The sequence below is a fragment of the Nanorana parkeri genome, unplaced genomic scaffold, assembly GCF_000935625.1.
Source record: "Nanorana parkeri isolate BGI_ZX_2015 unplaced genomic scaffold, ASM93562v1 scaffold1075, whole genome shotgun sequence".
NCBI classification, from domain to species: Eukaryota; Metazoa; Chordata; class Amphibia; order Anura; family Dicroglossidae; genus Nanorana; species Nanorana parkeri.
In genome coordinates, this window is record NW_017307343.1 from 295,880 (window position 1) to 315,686 (window position 19,807).

The window sequence follows — 19,807 nt, forward strand, 5'->3', positions numbered from 1 at the left end:
CCATCCCAGAAGGGACAGGTGTTGCGTGTAATTGCGCGCAGCAGCCTGTTCTTCTCTATGGGAGAACACAGCTGCAGGCAATTACATGCCATCACAAGGGCACCCGAACCTGCTCATCCGTGCGGGTCTGGATGCCCGCACTTGGATGCCGACAGTGTACGAATCTGGTTCATTAGATTCCTGGCAGGTTAAATATCAATTTCCGAGCTTTAGTTCACTAACTTTGTCTAGGTTGAGATGATGTCATCAGTCTGCTGCAGGCAGGAGAAGACATTTCCTCAGTCTCCCCCTTCATTGGTCAAACTGCAACATTGTAACTTTGCAGCAAGGTGAGAGGCTGCAGCTGGTGGTGATCTGTGTCAGACATTTGTAAAGCCAAGAACTATACAGGCACCAGGATTTACATGATTGTGTCATCTCTCTGCCGGCATCTTTGCCCAAGCAGGAACTCAGTGCCTGAACAACCAATTACCTGTGCTGGTAATTGGGAAGGGGAGTCTGGACAGCCCTGTGTAAGTTCCTCAGCACGTAGATAAGTAACTACTGTCCCACAGTCATATAAACTGCCTGGCCAAAAAAAAGTTACCACCTGGATTTAGCTAAGCAGATAGGTCAGAGCTTTCCATTGGATAACTAGTCTGGGCTCAGCAATCTTATGTCCCCAAAAAATAAGGTCAGCTGCCGACCTGAATATATGGAATGTCCAGGTTTTTCCATCAATGGATTGTTTTCTTCCCTGATGGCACATTGGGCATATTATAAGGTGACAAAGCCAGGAGTCATCGGGCTCACATTGTGAAAGAGTGGTTTAGGGAGCATGATACATCACCGGGTGACACCCCGCCGTGATGTCATCGTATATGCACGGTCATCTTATTGATGCCTGTCAGCAGCCATCTTGGTAATGCACGCTGGCAGAGAGGAGGGGACCTTCATCCGGTGGGATGAGGTATGCCGCCGGGTCCCCTCCTCTCTCTTGACCATGACCGAGAGCCCGACTTTTCAGAGAGGGTGACACCAAAATGACTGTACATCATCACTACAAGATCTTGGTGAGAGAATAATGCAACTCTGGACGGAAATAAATGTTGGGACATTGCATAAGCTTATTGAAGCGATGCCACAGAAGAAAATGTGTGGTGTAATCAAAGCTAAAGGCGGTCCAAAGAGTGTGTGACTTGTCTAATTCATGGATAAGCTTCTAACACCTTCTAAGTGCTAACTGAAGCATAACATTTCCAATAAAAATTAAGAAACTTAATTTTTTAACTAATAAAATGTCCAATAAAAAATAAAATGAGTGCTGGAAACCTTTAAAGGAAAATTAGGCCAACGCAGAGTTTGTTCTGCCCTTTGAGAAAGCAGATTCACCATTCATCTCGGATCCAAATGTCCTTCTTATCACTTACTGTGGACCCCGTGATTTTATCATTGCTCCAGGCCCAGTTGTGTCTTCAACTGGCCTTCCCGCCTGGCCCTCATCGAAACGTGTCCATACTAAAGTTATTACGCAATGATGGAAGCCATATCCATGAACAAGCCGTGGGATGCTCCACTGATTATTTTGGCTTATGATAGTGTTTACGCTTTGTAATAAGTTCTTGACCTCCCCTCATAATCTGGTGAAGGACCACCTAAGTGCTTATGAATTATCTCCCTTAAGAATGCTGGGGTTAAGTAGACGAAGTACGTGTTCCTTCCATATCTCTAAATTGGATGCAGCCCTTTACAGTAACACAGAGCATAACTGGATTTGTTTCTGGAGACCTATTTTTTCCTTTTTAAACATTTTTGGAAAATGGAGCAAAGAGATTTTATTGCAGGTCCAGGTCCTTTGACATTCATCTGTATTTACACTGTCAGCTGCAGTTGGAGAATGCTCACATGTGAGGAATGGGGTGGGTTCTGGGAGTTTCGGACCATCTGCTGAACTCTCAACCAAAAGGGAGAATGAGACCTCCACACGATGCTGGGGAATGTGGGCGGAGCTGGGAGCTCAGGTGCAGAGATTTTGCTTCCATGGTCCTTTAGAGGTATGAGGTTGTGAGTAGATCAAACTACATATCCATCATTTTATCTAGATACGTATTGGGTGGTTCTTTAAAGTACAATTCCACGTTGGATAGGGCAGGGAAGGGTTAGAACTTCTGCTGGGTTTTAAAGTAGAACAATTGGCTGTCATTACAAAAACAATGTCCTGCAGCACTTAATGGTAAGTGCATCTCCACCTACAATTTTCCCCTTAGTCCCCCTGCAATGTCTCACAGATACCTGTTGATTCTGCCAGTGAAGTCAGCCTCATGCAGTTTCCTGTGATGGTGGTGACAACACTGCTGCACTGCTCTTGAATTCAAAGCAGTATTGTAATGTAGGCTGTTCCTGCTTGCACTACAGTAGGATTAGATGTTGTTGGGGGCATGGTTATCAGCATTGTCACTGCTGATTGACAAGCCTATATCTTGACAATCAGCACCTGGCAGCACCTAGTCTTGCCCCCTGCTTTTTTTGATTGATACAACTGCCTCTCTTGCTGAAGCCTCCCACTAGGAACTGCAGTGTCTGGGAGGGGAGCGTGTGAGACACAAATGAAGGAGGATTTGGATCTGTCAGGGGAGCTGAAGGAAGATTTTTGTAACTATAGGAAGCTTGTGCATTACATAATAACTGGATTTAGGACTTGTTTAGACTGTCAGACAGAAGCCTATAGAGCAGTGGTAGGCAATCTCCGGCCCTGCAGCTGCTCTGGGAATCATGCCTGTTGCTGTCAGGGTCTTGCAATGCCTTATAGGATTTGTAGTTGCACCAGAGCTGGAGGGCCAGAGTTTGCCTAGAGCTGCTATAGATGCACTTTAATTGCTATCTATGTGGAAAAGGTTATTGCCCTGTCTGAGATCAGTGACTCGGATAGGAAGTGATGGGAAATCTGCACAATGCAAGCCCAGACTGTAATAAAAACCTAGTAGACTATAGAAGCCAGCATGCCAGGAAAACATCCAATTGTCCAAGACCCAAACAAAAATGTTTTGGAGACACAGAGGTCCTCTTTATCAAGGTGACTGGTGATAGAGGGGACCTCTGCATCTTCAAAACATTGTTTCTTTTGACATGGGACTTCTTTTGTACGTGATCCTGCCATGCTGGCTTCTGTTGTCTATTGGATCTACACGGTACCACCATTTTGGCCTTCACCCCATACCAGTGTGAGAAGTCAGTGCGGTATGGTTTTATTTTGTTAAAAGTAACAAAAATGTGATGTAGGCTGTAACCCGTCCCCACTCTGCTAACAAAAAACTTGTTTGTCTCTGTCCTTATTAAGGAGGTATCCCTCATTTCCTGTTCTGTCCGACACCCACAAAAAAAAAGAGTGGGGATAAAACTCCTCAGTGAAGACAGCAATAAAAATTTGATATAAGGTTCTAAGCCTACTCTCCTCTCTCCGAAACGAAAAATAAAAAGTTGTGGCCGGATTTGCGCTTTTAAAGAGCCGTCGTGAGCAAAACCTATTTATATTAAAGTACAAATGGCTGTAATAATCTTTATGGAAGAATAACTAATAGTTGCAGAAAATGGTGACAACACAGGATGTTTATTTAATAATTTAAAAAAATGGTGGTGTAGTGGGAAGCCATATTTTCCAAAACTTCCTGTCTAGTAACCGCACAGAAAATAAAAATGTTTCATATCTCCAGTACCAGCTGACAGAGAAACGCAGCGCCCAGAAAAGTGCCACGAATATTAATAATTTCACCTTCTGTGCAGACGTGGCGATGTGTGCATGGGGAAGGCTCAAGTCACAAAGATTTTACATCTTTATTTTAGCCACGCAACTGTTTTTTTCTCATTGGACTCGGCTAAAAATAACTCAGTTTTTTTTTTAAAGAAGAGCTCCAGGTAAAAAATGTTAACCCTTGCAGTGGGGCTCCCCCCTGCACTGAAAGGGTTAAGTGTTAGTTTTCGTCTAGATTCAAAAAGAAAACAAATCTATACTCACCGGATGCTCGGAGCCGGCTTGCTCATAGACATTCCGTCTTGCTCCCCCCCTCCGTTGCAGCAGTCTAAGGTCCCTGAGACATCACGTTCTACACACAGTGAGGGGAAATTATCAAAACTGGAGCAAAGTGCCCCACCAGAAGATTATACAGTACTTCTGCTCCATTTGGCCATCAGAAGAGAAAATATATTTTTGCACTCCGGCCCCTAAGGCCTGTCAGAGTGGTGCACTGGCACTTTAGATTTATTTAAGCACTCCATGCACGATTGGCACTTTTTTATTTTAAATTTTGACCCACAGATGCTGAAGGTGCAGGTTTCTTCGGGGCCTATTCCTGATGTGGGGAGGAGATTCTGTGCCCTTATATAGGGTTCTCTGTCTCCTCCCAATCCAGGAGGGGGTCTCTCTTCGAGAGAGCCCCCTGCCTAGTACTGTGAGGGACCTGTTTCGGCAGGTCCCCAAAGGATCGGGGTCCACTGGCCTTCGGGTTGGTGGACCAACAGTCTCAACCCGTCAGGAGCCTTGCGCCCCGGGGGGTCGGAATCTAGGTTCCTTCTTTATTGAAGGACCTTGCACCCTTGTGTGCTGTGATTTCACGGTTCACTTTTTTTGTTCACAGGGGTAAGTTTGTTTAGATGCACGTTCCACGGGCTTCAAAAAAAAAAAAAATCAGAAGAAAAAAGATGAAGATCTTTATAAGCTCCTTTTAATGACAGAGATTAGGGTCCTTCATACCCCCATGTGATGCCTGAGCAACCAAGCACCAGTAATGTAACATGGGCTAAAGTGGTGTGTGTGTGTGTGTGTGTGTGTGTGTGTGTTTCTCAAAGCTCCACATAACTGGGAGAACCGCCAAACAAAGCAGCTTGTGAGGCTGGGAAGTCAAGGTTACTATGTGCTGCTTGGTAAGACCAGCATTAAAGTGAGCCCGTTGCTGTGCCCTGCATGGACAAAGCACATATTTACTTTGAAGGTATTGGGCTAGGGGTTTAGTACACGGTATTGGAATTGGCCTCGCTGTTCTTGTAGGTGAAGGATGAAACCCAGCTTACTGTAGGTTGTATTTTATTACAGTTCTCATAAACTCATCTCATTGGGTTTCAGCAGATTGTTGGCCAATCAAAACTATGAGGAGCTCGCTGGATTGGTTTTCCATTTGTATTTCTGTAAGTATCAGACCTTTTCTGTGTCCATGCAGCATCACCAAGGAGCGGACTGAGGTCGTCATCCAAGGAACGTCCAGTCTGGACCCCAGTGATCCTAATGCCGTGTGGGAGGAGTACGAGTTTAATTGCAAGCCGGGAAACCTGACACAGCGCCCCTGTGTGATCACCCCATATCACTACCGCCTGGACTGGCTGATGTGGTTTGCTGCATTTGAGGTAATGGCCTGTTTGTGAGTTCTTTATGGGCATACGAGCTAAATTTAAGCAAACCTGCCTTTAGGATAAGCTTTGCAAAGCAGCCCTAAGGTCTGCTTCAAAAGGGGTTTTGCATTCCCATATTAGTCTATAGGGATCCAACCCAGCTTACAGCTGGTCAGAAGGTCAACTGCACCCGTCAAAAAATTCTAAATGATCTCAGAAATGTCTCCAACTGATATCAGGAGCCATAAAGTTATGTTTTGTATATTGCACATGATTTAATGGGTGTCCAGGGGTGTATGGCTTTACACATGCGCAGGTTTACACAAATAGCGGCATAAACCCATGCACACCCGCCTACACCCATTCACTGAGCTGCATGCCCAGTCAGTTATCCAGGGTGCAGAAATACACCCACCATATGCAGGGTTATTCAAACAGAATGAACTGATATCATGACGCATTGCTTCAGTTCTCACGCATCGTCATGGAATGAGTCAGTGACCATTTGAAAGAGGAGTTTGAATGATGTAGTCGCGCCGTTCTTCTGGAAACATTCAGTTGTTTATGTACCCTCGGAATGGCGAGTCCTCAGCAAAAAGTGTTCTCGAAAACAAATTCGGTTTTCACGGTGCAGCGCGCTCTTCACTTCACTGCAAGCAGATTCGCATGACTTCATTTTTCCACAAGATGGAGCACCACCCATTGGCACCTAATGGTTCGAACTTTTTCAAATGAAAAAGTGCCCCAGCGATGGATTGGTCGGAAGGGGGCCAATGACCTTGCTCTTTGTGCTTGGCCTGCGAGATCCCCAGACCTCACCGTGTGTGATTTTTTCTTGTGGGAATATGTAAAAGATCGCGTTTATGTTCCACCGCTACCCACTAACTTCGATAACCTTAAACATCGAATAACAACAGCGATCAACTCAGTGGATCGTGATATGCTGATACGCACCTGGGAGGAATTCTCTTATCGCATTGATGTTGTCGGTGCTGCAGATGGTGGTCACATTGAACACTTGTAAGGCAGGAAATAAAAGTTGATTGTGAGTATAATACTTGTGACTTGGCTGGAGTTTTGTATTACTTTTCCTTAAAGGAGAACTATGAGGTGAGTGCTTTTCACTCACCTCATAGTTCTAGCCGACCTGTGACAATGAGACTGTCACAGGTCGGCTCAGTAGATCGGGAAGTGAGAGAACACATACCGGCGTTCGCTCACTTCTCGATCCTGTCACAGCTCTCTGCCGTGACAGGGGGAGGGGCTGGATTCCCCCCTCCCCGCTCCGATCCGCCAGCGCTGACTGGTGGATCGGACGGGGGAGGGGGCGGGTACAGCTGGCTCTGCCTCTAGATAGGCAGAGCCAGCTGTCACTCACGCAGCTGGGCGGATCCAGACATAATTGTCGGGATCCGCTTCAGGTGTGGCGTCTCAGTATACCGCGAGCTGTAGCTCGCGGTACACTGAGCTTACGGTGACGGGAGGCCGCTAGTTTGTGTCCTCCCGTTACCCTAAGGAGAACTATGGGGAAAAGCACTGACCCTGTACATTCCACTGCCCCAAGCTCCCATGTGCACATTTTTGTTATGCTGAGTGCCCCTGTAACACAGCTTTATCACCTGTTGATCCTGCCATTAGGTCTGTTGTTTTTTCTTTTTTTTTTGCAAGCTGACAACACGGTTCATTCTGCAGTGAAAATGCACAGCAATGTTGTCGGCCTGTGGCCAGGGTAGTCTTAGAAGGACATGTAATTTCAATGGACTTTAGGGAGGAAGGAACCACAGTAAAGCCTAATTCCAGCTAACAGTTTGGAAACATTTACTGGAAAAAGATTGAAACCATATAAATGAAAGCAAGCCTCCCTGTTAGTGTTATATGGTATATCCAAACCCTTATAACTGTCCCCATTGCTGGACAGCTCGGCCTGCATGTAAACGGAGAATAAAACGAAAGGCATCTCAGAAAAATTACTGGTAATAACCGCATACCGGTACCGTAGGTATACCTTTAATGTGTTGCTGTGTCTAGTAGACAGGTTCTCTTTAATATAAGAGACTTTTATACACATAGTCATTGATCTCTATGTATTTGTCATGTAAAGCAGTACATTGGCGGCATGTGGAATGTTTCATATATCTCGTCTCGCACGTTAATGAGCAGTCTGGTGTATGGGATGACTTCACTCCATGAACATAGGGTTAAGCCAGTCTCTGTCCTTATGAAGGCAAACACAGGCAAGCCCTGCAGAGTGGAAGCATTGCTGAATTTAGTGCAGAGACCAGCACAGGAACATCCGCTGACAGCACTGTGACCTACATTTGTAGGCTGCTGGACAGCGGGCAGCCACCACCCGGGGACAGGGGCCTGCTGATTCAGCAGAGGAAGCTCACATTAGATTAATGAAAGGACTGTGTGAGCATCGTACAGGGCAGGGTGTGTGCTAAGAAAATATTTCTTATTCCATGCCAGACCTCCTTAGTTTTCCTACGACTACACACTAGCCCACTAAAAATGGATCCATTGCATGTAATCTGGAGCATTAAAGTGGACCTGTAATAAAACAACACCCCTGCCCACTTGCCTACCCTGATCCTCTAGGACAGGGGTAGCCAAACTCCGGCCCTCCAGCTGTGGTGGAACTACAAATCCCATGAGGCATTGCAAGATTCTCACAGCCACAGACATGACTCCCGGAGAGAGATGCATCATGGGGTTTGTAGTTTCACCACAGCTGGAGAGCCAGAGTTTGGCTACCCCTGCTTTAGGCTAATACATTTTAAACAAAAGTTCTAAAAAATTGCTGCTGTCGGTGGCCAGTCACATGAGAAAACACCTAAGCATTGGTCACAGGACCTCTTTGGAAAACTTTTTGGGTCCTGACTTGAGGAAGAGTTATCCAGGAAGCAGCTCACATGATTAATGCCCAGGCATTTGGTCTCCAAGGGAGCCCAGAGCAGTGTTTTCTGAAAGAAAGGTACGTTTTTCAGGGGAGGAGAGGAGGAGCAGCACAGGTATGCTATCTTATATGTTGGGCAGAGCCTTGATCAGTACAGGTTTTTCTTTATCCAATGGTTGATTCCTCTGAAGAGTGATCAGATGGTGGGCATCTGCTTGAATTATAGACATGAGATACTCATGTCATACCTAATTTGTCTGGAATTTACCTACATTCAATGCTAGCTTGAGCAAAGTCCTTCTTACCATCACTTTGTACATGTATTTTTGTGGACCAAACACTAGTAGCCTTTGTGAGATACACTATATGGCTAAAGGTTTGTGGACACCTGACCCTCACACCTTTATGACCTTGTTAGACATCCTATACCAAAACCCATGGGTATTAATATGGAGTTGCCCCAATTTCTGATGTTATAATGGCCTCCAGCCTTCTGGGGAGGCTTTTCACAAAATGTTGGAGTGCGCCTTTGAGATTTTGTGCTTATTCAGCCAAAAGAACCTTTGTCAGGTAAGGCACTGATGTTAGATGAGAAGACCTGGATCACCATTGGTCTTCCTATTCACCCTAGAGGTGTTCAGTAGAGTTGTGGTAAGGCACACCAAACTCATCAAACCATGTCTTTATGGGGCTGGCTTTGTGCATGGGGCACAGTCCTTGAGGAACAGAAAAGAGTCTTCACCAAACTGTCTAAAAATGTTTAGAAGGGTATCTACATACCAGTGTCACATCTAGTATACAGTATATGACACTGTGGGTGCCAACCATGGCTCTCTCCATATATACAGCGCGATGAGTGTAGCCATTCTAGGACAGGAAGTGTGTTATTCGCAGGATCACCAAGTCCCGTAATGAACTACAATCTCACATTTAGTTTACCAAATTGTATTGAGATTGTAGTCCATCACAAGAGTGAGCTTGGAGCGGTGGGTACTTTACAACACACACAGGACCATGGGGAACAAAAGTAGCCCCCCTCCAGAAGGAAGGACAGTGTCAGCACCAATTCAGAGATGATTGGAGGATCTACAGCCGAGTGATACACAAATAAGATACATTTTTGTTAAGTTAAAGTGACACTAAAGTCAAAAATGTTTTTCCCTCCCCCCAATGTTAATGTCAGCACTTACCTTAAATTATGTCTCTTAGTCCGATCTTCTTCTTTCCTGTCCTTTTCATCTGTCCCTCCAGCGCTGCGGCGGGTCTCCGATCCAGCGCTGACTCCTCTGCGCTTGCTGGCACTTCCTGTCCCACGGTGCCTGCATGCGGGTGCACGCCGTCCATAGACTTACCTTGTGTCTCTCCTCCCGTCCTGGCCGAAAATGTGATCTGCGCATGCGCCCGCCCCATGATGCTTTGCGGCCGCCGGAGATTTTTCAAATGTTCGGACGGGAGCGCGTGGGGAGGCCACAGGTAAGTATTAACCCTTTTCAAAGCGTTTTTTTTTTTGCATATATCTACTGCTTGCTAGTCATAGATATATGCAAAAACAGCCCGAGGCTTTAATTATCCTTTAACGTACTTGAATGTATTTTTAAAATGTAACTCCTGAGTTTAGTGTCCCTTTAAAGTGCTTTTAAGGCATGTTAAAGTGTCTTCTAGCACACCTTAAGTGCATTTACAGCTTGGTGAATCAGGGCCTTTGTGCATTTTGAGGTTATCAATCCCTGGGTATTGTGTATGCTGCATTCACATATACATAGCAGTATACAACATGGCCTCCTCCTGTTCATCTTAGAAGATAGCCCTTCAGCGACAAGGCGCCAACATGCGAAAGCCTTGCAGCAGACACAACACTCCTAATTGTGGAAAGGCTGGATTTGCTAACACCAGTTGGACGTGTGCAGCCATAACATGTGGTAGTGTTTCCCTCACGCCTTCTGCCAGTCTAATTTACACCTCAGTCCTGACACAAGCCAGCATCATCTGATGGCTCCCGTTCCAGCACACATAGAAATATGTTCTGCATCCGTAGAGACCGAACCCCTCAGCAGTCTCCGGAGCGTTCCTATGGTCTGTCCAGGCTTCATCTGCACAACACCCAGCTAAGATTAAATAAATCATTCATCAGTAATTTGGCACGTCTGTGGATTTAGTATTCCACTGCAAAATTACACAAACACACAAAACGTCCAGATTTTCCTGTAGCAAAACGGTAATTATGCTTCTTAAAGGCCGACTCCACCCCACATTGACATTTGTTTTTGGGTGATTGTTGGTTTGTTGAATCACACGCTGGCTGATGAATTCTCTAAAATGTAAAATAAACAATTGTGGGGATCAGCTGCTAGCAGTTGATTCCTTTATTATGGCCTTGTGGGAGGGGCAGAGACACAAACTCCTTCTATCACTAGAAACTTGCAGGGATTTAAAACGCTGTCATGTGATCCCACCTGCAGCGGCATCCCCAAACTAATTCATCAAGCCAGTAAAAAAAATAAACACCGGGATGTCGGCTTAAAGGAAAACTATGAGGTGAGTGATTTCCACTCATCCTCATAGTTCGAGCCGACCTGTGACATTGAAACTGTCACACGTCGGCTCTATAGATCGGGAAGTGAGCGAACACATACCGGCGCTCGCTCACTTCTTTATCATCTCCTTGCAGAGAGCGGTAACTGTCAGTCACAGCTCCCCACAGGGATTCCCCCCCTCCCCGCTCCGATCCTACAGCGCTGACTAGAGGAACAGACGGGGAGGGGGCGGGTACAGCTGGCTCTGCCTCTAGATAGGCAGAGCCAGCTGTCACTCACGTAGCTCGGTGGATCTCTACAGTAATGTCGGAAACCGTCCCGGCTGCGGCGGTCTCAGTATACTGTGAGATGTAGCGCGCTATATACTAAGCTTTGTGTCACGGGAGGACGCTAGTATATGTCCTTAACCTCTTGCCGTCCGCCCGTAGTAGAAAAACGGACGGACGGCACTGCTGCATCTGCGGGTTGCCGTCCCCAGACGGCAATTTTTTTCTGCTCGCGCGCGCCCCCTAGCGGGCACGCACGGGCAGAAAAGACCCGACCGTTGCACACACCCGTTACCGGGTGTTACACATATAGGCGATCAGCGGGTCCATAGCAGGAACATTTGCAGCAAGAAGAGGGGTCAGTGCCTAGATGGAAAGTTAGCTGTAATGTACATAGTTGAAGCGCGGTACTGCAATTGAAAAGCCCCACTGCAATCAATGGGACCGTGCTGCAAACGCATGGGTACAGGGTTGCCGGGCAGTATTGCAATTGAAAAATCGCCATTGGGTTTAGAAGAAAAAAGGAGGGAAAAAAAAACCAAACGCCATTCAGGAGAAGACAGCATCACCTCCTAAACGATGGGCAGCTGCTGCTCTACCGCCCTCTGAAACATGGTCCACCGCTGAACGCTTTTTAGAGTGGGGGTGGAGCCTTCCATCCGGCTGAATGAGGCCTTAGTGAATTGACCCCATTTATTATATTAGTAAAAGGATCTTCACACATGGTCCCAGCGCACTGCACTCCGTGCTCTAGTCTGGATTCCCCTTTAAGTCCTATAATTGCATTATGCAGAGATGGGGGGTGTCTCCTTGAGGTAAGCAGGAGCTGACACTCATTGTTTGGCCAGCTCTGTCCAAGCCGTGTCCATAGTGATCCTTTGGCCGCGTAGTCAGCCAGGCATAAGGTGGCACATCGGAGTCTACCGGGCGCAGCACAAGGAGCTGAAATCACATCGTAAACCGCCCCTTGAGCAAATGTCATTGCTGCAGGCTTCTCCCACACTGCCATGGAGCCCGCTGCTCCGTCTCCGCTGATCAGCAAGGGAATCCGCTCTGGCAATAAACACGTCTGCTCGTACAGAGAACTGGCTCGCACTTCCCTTTGCCTACTGGGAGTGGGCTCAGCAGGCCTGCTCTGACTCACCGATCCTGAGTGGGCAAATCTGGCAACAGCTTCCTCGGCTCTGCACGTCCAGCTCATTGCCACTTGGACCGGATCTACGGCCAGGCACGTTAAAGGATCGCCATACGATAAATGACATCATCCTCGTAAAAAAACATTGAGGGGAAAGGAGGAATAACATCGGTGGCTAGATGCACGTTTCAGGAGATTACCAGGACAGAAGCTGTCATTGGGAGCGATCATTTCCAACTGCTGACTTCCTGTGTAGTGATTCCGTAGGGCTCAACGCACGACCGTCATTGTGCTGCCTCCTCTTTCCTAACGTGGCAGCTGTCATAGGCCATGCACAGCAAAGCTGCATAAGAATATCAGATGGTGTGTTTACATATTTAAAGTGTATGTGCAGCCAAAACTTTTTTTTTTTTTAAGTTGTCGGAAGTCTCTGCATCACAGGACCGGCTGAGCGGAATTAAAGAATGAAATATATTATGTATTTGGCAGCTAAAACAGTCCAAACAAATGTACTTTCGGTGTGTGCACACCAGTTTGGCTGGTGTGCTGGTTGAAGACGAAATGTCGGCTGGTGTGCTGAAGGTCATGAATAAGGTATGGGCTACACGGGCGATTTTCAGTTGCACGGTCACGTGACTACAATCCTACAAAACACAAAAATTCCCCAGCCTCAGCCTGCCAGCCAGCCTGCAACCAAACAAGTAGCCCTGTCAACAGTATGCGTTAAAATCAGAGGTTTTAGTTGCACAAACTTTTGGCCAAAAATATGTAGAAGCCGCACCGCCGCGCCAAGGCACCTCTGCAAGGTGTGGTCCTAACTATGTATCCGAGTCTCCAAGTGTGAGCATATTAATGAAGTTGATAAATTACATGCAGGGACGCACTGGAGGCCCAGCAACCAAAAATGCACGCTGGGACTCCAGTGCGTCCCCCAAACGGTAATTTATTAATATGCTCACACTTGGAGACTCGGATACATAGTTAGGACCACACCTTGCAGAGGTGCCTTGGCGCGGCGGTGCGGCTTCTACATATTTTTGGCCAAAAGTTTGTGCAACTAAAACCTCTGATTTTAACGCATACTGTTGACAGGGCTACTTGTTTGGTTGCAGGCTGGCTGGCAGGCTGAGGCTGGGGAATTTTTGTGTTTTGTATTGTAAGCCTTCCCAATGTGCGCCCTGCTATAAAGGCTGGTTATAGATTCATGCATGTATCTTCTAACGTGACTACAATCCCCCCGCGATCGGGCACCTTCACTGTCATCAGAGGTGTTACACAAGCCGTCTACAATCTCGCAACTGATCTCTTGTAATCGCACAATGCCACAATTCAGTCGCATCGCACATGCTGTGCTCGATGAATCGCTTCTATAAGCTGAACTCCGGCCCCATATAAAAGACACAAAATACCGCGGCTCTGCAATCATGAATACATCATTATAGGTCTTGTTTAACCACCAGCAATGTAAGTATCTGAATATGACCTGGTATCAGACTCTTGCAGTCCCTGTACTGCAGAGCTGGAGTGTGACAGGAAGAAGCAGAACAGGAAGACAATCAGTCTATGTGCTGACAAGAAGCATGCTGATAAGAGGAGAGAGCAGAGTAGGGTTGCCATCTTCAAATGCTTTAGCACCGTGTGGTAGTAATTTTTAGGAGAATATACAGGAAAAAGAAGAGTGAGGAGAGACAGCCAGGGGAGAGGGAGTAGAGACAGCCAGGGGAGTGCGAGGAAAGGCGGCCAGTGGAGAGCGAGGAAAGACGGCCAGTGGGGAGCGAGGAAAGGCGGCCAGGAGAGAGCGAGGAGAGACGGCCAGGGGAGAGAGAGCGAGGAGAGACGGCCAGGGGAGAGAGAGCGAGGAGAGACGGCCAGGGGAGAGAGAGCGAGGAGAGACGGCCAGGGGAGAGCGAGGAGAGACGGCCAAGGGAGAGAGAGCGAGGAGAGACGACCAAGGGAGAGAGAGCGAGGGAGAGACGGCCAGGGGAGAGAAAGCGAGGAGAGGCGGCCAAGGGCGAGAGAGCGAGGAGAGACGACCAAGGGAGAGGGAGCGAGGGAGAGACGGCCAGGGGAGTGAGAGCGAGGAGAGACGACCAAGGGAGAGGGAGCGAGGGAGAGACGGCCAGGGGAGTGAGAGCGAGGAGAGACGACCAAGGGAGAGGGAGCGAGGGAGAGACGGCCAGGGGAGTGAGAGCGAGGAGAGACGACCAAGGGAGAGGGAGCGAGGGAGAGACGGCCAGGGGAGTGAGAGCGAGGAGAGACGACCAAGGGAGAGGGAGCGAGGGAGAGACGGCCAGGGGAGTGAGAGCGAGGAGAGACGACCAAGGGAGAGGGAGCGAGGGAGAGACGGCCAGGGGAGTGAGAGCGAGGAGAGACGACCAAGGGAGAGGGAGCGAGGGAGAGACGGCCAGGGGAGTGAGAGCGAGGAGAGACGACCAAGGGAGAGGGAGCGAGGGAGAGACGGCCAGGGGAGTGAGAGCGAGGAGAGACGACCAAGGGAGAGGGAGCGAGGGAGAGACGGCCAGGGGAGTGAGAGCGAGGAGAGACGACCAAGGGAGAGGGAGCGAGGGAGAGACGGCCAGGGGAGTGAGAGCGAGGAGAGACGACCAAGGGAGAGGGAGCGAGGGAGAGACGGCCAGGGGAGTGAGAGCGAGGAGAGACGACCAAGGGAGAGGGAGCGAGGGAGAGACGGCCAGGGGAGTGAGAGCGAGGAGAGACGACCAAGGGAGAGGGAGCGAGGGAGAGACGGCCAGGGGAGTGAGAGCGAGGAGAGACGACCAAGGGAGAGGGAGCGAGGGAGAGACGGCCAGGGGAGTGAGAGCGAGGAGAGACGACCAAGGGAGAGGGAGCGAGGGAGAGACGGCCAGGGGAGTGAGAGCGAGGAGAGACGACCAAGGGAGAGGGAGCGAGGGAGAGACGGCCAGGGGAGTGAGAGCGAGGAGAGACGACCAAGGGAGAGGGAGCGAGGGAGAGACGGCCAGGGGAGTGAGAGCGAGGAGAGACGACCAAGGGAGAGGGAGCGAGGGAGAGACGGCCAGGGGAGTGAGAGCGAGGAGAGACGACCAAGGGAGAGGGAGCGAGGGAGAGACGGCCAGGGGAGTGAGAGCGAGGAGAGACGACCAAGGGAGAGGGAGCGAGGGAGAGACGGCCAGGGGAGTGAGAGCGAGGAGAGACGACCAAGGGAGAGGGAGCGAGGGAGAGACGGCCAGGGGAGTGAGAGCGAGGAGAGACGACCAAGGGAGAGGGAGCGAGGGAGAGACGGCCAGGGGAGTGAGAGCGAGGAGAGACGACCAAGGGAGAGGGAGCGAGGGAGAGACGGCCAGGGGAGTGAGAGCGAGGAGAGACGACCAAGGGAGAGGGAGCGAGGGAGAGACGGCCAGGGGAGTGAGAGCGAGGAGAGACGACCAAGGGAGAGGGAGCGAGGGAGAGACGGCCAGGGGAGTGAGAGCGAGGAGAGACGACCAAGGGAGAGGGAGCGAGGGAGAGACGGCCAGGGGAGTGAGAGCGAGGAGAGACGACCAAGGGAGAGGGAGCGAGGGAGAGACGGCCAGGGGAGTGAGAGCGAGGAGAGACGACCAAGGGAGAGGGAGCGAGGGAGAGACGGCCAGGGGAGTGAGAGCGAGGAGAGACGACCAAGGGAGAGGGAGCGAGGGAGAGACGGCCAGGGGAGTGAGAGCGAGGAGAGACGACCAAGGGAGAGGGAGCGAGGGAGAGACGGCCAGGGGAGTGAGAGCGAGGAGAGACGACCAAGGGAGAGGGAGCGAGGGAGAGACGGCCAGGGGAGTGAGAGCGAGGAGAGACGACCAAGGGAGAGGGAGCGAGGGAGAGACGGCCAGGGGAGTGAGAGCGAGGAGAGACGACCAAGGGAGAGGGAGCGAGGGAGAGACGGCCAGGGGAGTGAGAGCGAGGAGAGACGACCAAGGGAGAGGGAGCGAGGGAGAGACGGCCAGGGGAGTGAGAGCGAGGAGAGACGACCAAGGGAGAGGGAGCGAGGGAGAGACGGCCAGGGGAGTGAGAGCGAGGAGAGACGACCAAGGGAGAGGGAGCGAGGGAGAGACGGCCAGGGGAGTGAGAGCGAGGAGAGACGGCCAGGGGAGAGAGAGGAGAGATGGCCTGGAGAGGGAGAGAGGCGAGACAGCCTAGAGAGGGAGAGAGGCGAGACAGCCTGGAGAGGGAGAGAGGCGAGATGGCCAAGAGAGAGAGTGAGGAGAGACAGCCAGGAGAGAGAGAGGGGAGAGACAGCCAGGAGAGAGTGAGGATAGACAGCCAGGAGGTGAGAGAGAGATTGGAAACATTGTACAAACCATCAGAGCCCAATCACAACGGAGGTCTACACCCGTACTGTGCACAAAGCACAGCTGCATACGAGCCGGAAACACCAGGACCCCGTGGTTGTCCCTGTCCACCTGACATTGTGACATCTTATGTCCAGGTTTCAGCTGGCCTGAAACACAGACACAGCACATACAGAACTCAAAACCCTGACTGTCCGGGTGAATCCCAGACAAGTAGCAACCCTAGAGCAGAGTGACATGGTGATGAGCTCATAAGGGCCTGTATCAATGGATTTTAGACTTGTGTTGATGACCGGTGTGAGATCATTCAGAATTCATTGAGCGTTACATTTGACTTGCAGTTGACTTCCTTCTGACCTGCTTAAAGAGGGTTTGCATTCCCATGCACTCTTACAGGAATGCAAAACCCGTTTAAAGCTGTAGGCACAAGCTTTCCTCTCACTCCCTGTTCCAAAGACACAGCAGGAAGTGTGTAATAACTTTTCCCAAGGTGAGAGGAAATCCCCTCTTGGACAGTTACTGTGCTGCTTAGTAAGGAATGGTTACATCCAATTGGAAGATTTGCCTTCTCTTCTTGCTGTGATGACAACTCAAAATTTCAGATTTTTCCATCCTTTTGGTCCCAGCGAGTGTAGTCACCAGGACAAACAGAGACATTGGCTATCCTAACGGAGAGACAGCAGTAAAATCCTGATGGGGTCCTAACCCCGCACCACCCTGGGCTTTAGGTACACCGTACATCAGGGTTGGGCAACGCTTGCCTTCCAGCTGTGCTCTAACCACAGATCCCATCATGCCTCTACCTCTGAGTCATGGCAGTAACTGTCAGAGTCTTGCAATGCCTCATGGGACTTGTTGCCCACCATTGCCTTACAGAACTGATGAGATTTTTTACACATGCCGTAGGAAATTTCTGCTGAAACTGAAGCCGACACGAAAGATGTAACAGGACGGGGCTGCTCTAGGGGCACCAGTCCTCGAAAGAAGCCAGAGGAAATTGATGTTTGGGAAAAAGTGAAACCTTATCCTGCGTTTGTAGCTCGCAGATGTAGGAAATGTTCTGCAGCAGATGGAGCGTGTGACGCAGCGCGCCGCTCGTACCACCAGGTGGAGCTGGATTTAATAGTACATCGGGCTCTAGCAAAAGAGCTGGGAGGCCTCGTAATGACGGGGTCCGCTCCATCTGCATTGTAGCCGTTCCCACTGCGCTGGGTTATAAGTGAATGAAGAGGTGTTATGGAGAAAGAGGGAAAAGGACTTCATTGAGAAATACAACATCCAGATAGTCTAATTATACCTTCCATCAAACATGGCCATTTATTTTTCTTTAAGGCTGGACTCCGGATCAACAAATACTGTCCTCATACAAGAGTTCTGTGTATTCTTCTTGACGAGCTTTGTGTATTTCTCTGTGCAGTGATCCAGTGTGAGACCTGGAGCTTCCTGTAATAAAGACCGCTCACTGCTGCTCTCTTTCCTTGTGCAGGATGACTGGTCTTGTCTCTGCCCCTCCTGTAGTTTTCTGCAGGCAGCCTGTAGTGGGTGGCGCCTGTTGGGTCCCTCCTACAGCTCTGCTCTCTCGCTCTGCAGGATGACTGGTCTTGTCTCCGCCCCCTCCTGTAGTTTTCTGCAGGCAGTCTGTAGTGGGTGGAGCCTGTTGGGTTCCTCCCACATTTTCCTTCCTGCACAGGCTGTGTGCAGCACAGTGATGATGTCACTGCTATTTTTACAAGCAAGCTTCCCTTCCTGTGCCTGTGTGTTTGTGGAGACACACACAGCTTACTAGCACACACAAGGGTGGCCCCATATAACCCTGCAAGGGAAAGGAGCCACCCTAAAACAGGATATCAGGTTCAAGGCTTAGGGGAGCAGCTGATTCTGCAGGAAAGACTTTTAAAATCAAGAAGAAGCATTCATTATAAGCAATTTAAACAACATTTCAAATGGCTAAAAAATGTTTGTAACATTAATATCACTTAAAGCTGGGCATACACAGCTCGAATTTTGCCCAATTCAGCAGATTTGAGCTGTGGGTGGCCCTGATGGCACCACAATTACATTTAGGCTACAGCTGGGCTTCAAGCATTGAGGTGCACCCAAAACAAAAATGAACCCTTTGAAATGTATGCAGAGAACACAACCTAACTGCTCAGGATGTACGCTTTGTCATATCTCTCTATGATCTGAGAACCCCAAACTTGGTGGCCAGACAACTGTTCCCAAACACACCCTCTGTAAGCCTCCGGCTGTCTCAGTATACATTGTATAAATGTCAAATATACAAAGATTGATGGAAAAAGAAGTATCACTATTAAGATGTCTGAATGTGATTTGTGAAAATAGAAAGTATAGAGAGGAACGTGTACGGCCCAGACTACAGAATGTACACTCCCCGTCACCCTGTGAGGTGCTGTCTGCATTCTGCCTGCAGTAGGTAATAGAGAATATTTTATATTCTTCTAGTGTAAGTTAAAGAAATGAAGATATCGTTGCTTGGTGTTATATCATATGTGTTGTCTCTCTCTTTATTGGGGTATTAGACTTATGAACAGAACGAGTGGCTAATCCACCTGGCCGGGAAACTGCTTGCCAATGATGAAACCGCAACTTCACTTATGGCCACCAACCCCTTCCGGGACAAGGATCCTCCCAGGTAAGTCTCCTACGTTTTATTTCAAGCAGAATCTCGCTCAGCACCTGCAGGTCCGCTCGTAGTATATCCATGTACTTGTGGGGGATAGGCTTTGAAGCCCCAGTCTATAGAAGAACTTTAGTCGAGAATTGTCCTTAAAAGAGAACTATGGGGTAACCTTTTTATCCCATAGTTCTCTTTAGGGTCACAGGAGGACATATACTAACGTGCTCCAGTGACCCAAAGCTCGGTATATAGCAGGCTATTGCCCGCTATATACTGAGAGCGCCGCAGCCGAACCCGATCCTGATAATACTGTTGAGGTCCACCCAGCTGCGTGAGTGACAGCGGGCTCTGCCTATCTAGAGGCAGAGCCAGCTGTGCCCGCCCCCTCCCCCGTCCGTTCCGCCAGTCAGAACTGGAGGATCGGAGCGGGGAGGGGGGGAATCCCTGCGGGGAGCAGTGACTGACAGTCATGGATCTCTGCAGGGAGATGATCAGGAAGTGAGCGAGTGACGGTATGCGTTCACTCACTTCCGATCTATCGAGCCGACATGTGACGGTTTCATTGTCACAGGTCGGCTCCAACTATGAGGCTGAGTGGAAATCACTCCCCTCATAGTCCTCCTTTAAACACACGCAAGGGACATGTATGACCATGGAATCATGCACAGGAATGGGTAAGAGCTTTCAG

At 49.3% G+C, this 19,807-nt stretch overlaps 1 protein-coding gene across 2 annotated transcripts in view; it reads left to right on the forward strand.

Moving 5' to 3' along the window:
• LMF1 (lipase maturation factor 1) overlaps positions 1 to 19,807 on the forward strand; it is a 244,419-nt gene that overhangs the window by 218,357 nt on the left and 6,255 nt on the right. Inside the window, exons 9-10 of one of the 2 annotated variants that reach the window (XM_018567617.1) lie at positions 5,190 to 5,373; positions 19,022 to 19,134. In XM_018567617.1, coding sequence (XP_018423119.1) covers positions 5,190 to 5,373; positions 19,022 to 19,134 — 297 coding nt within the window. Of the gene's footprint in view, positions 1 to 5,189; positions 5,374 to 19,021; positions 19,139 to 19,807 lie in introns of both variants that reach the window. The other variant, XM_018567618.1, reaches the window with a different exon arrangement.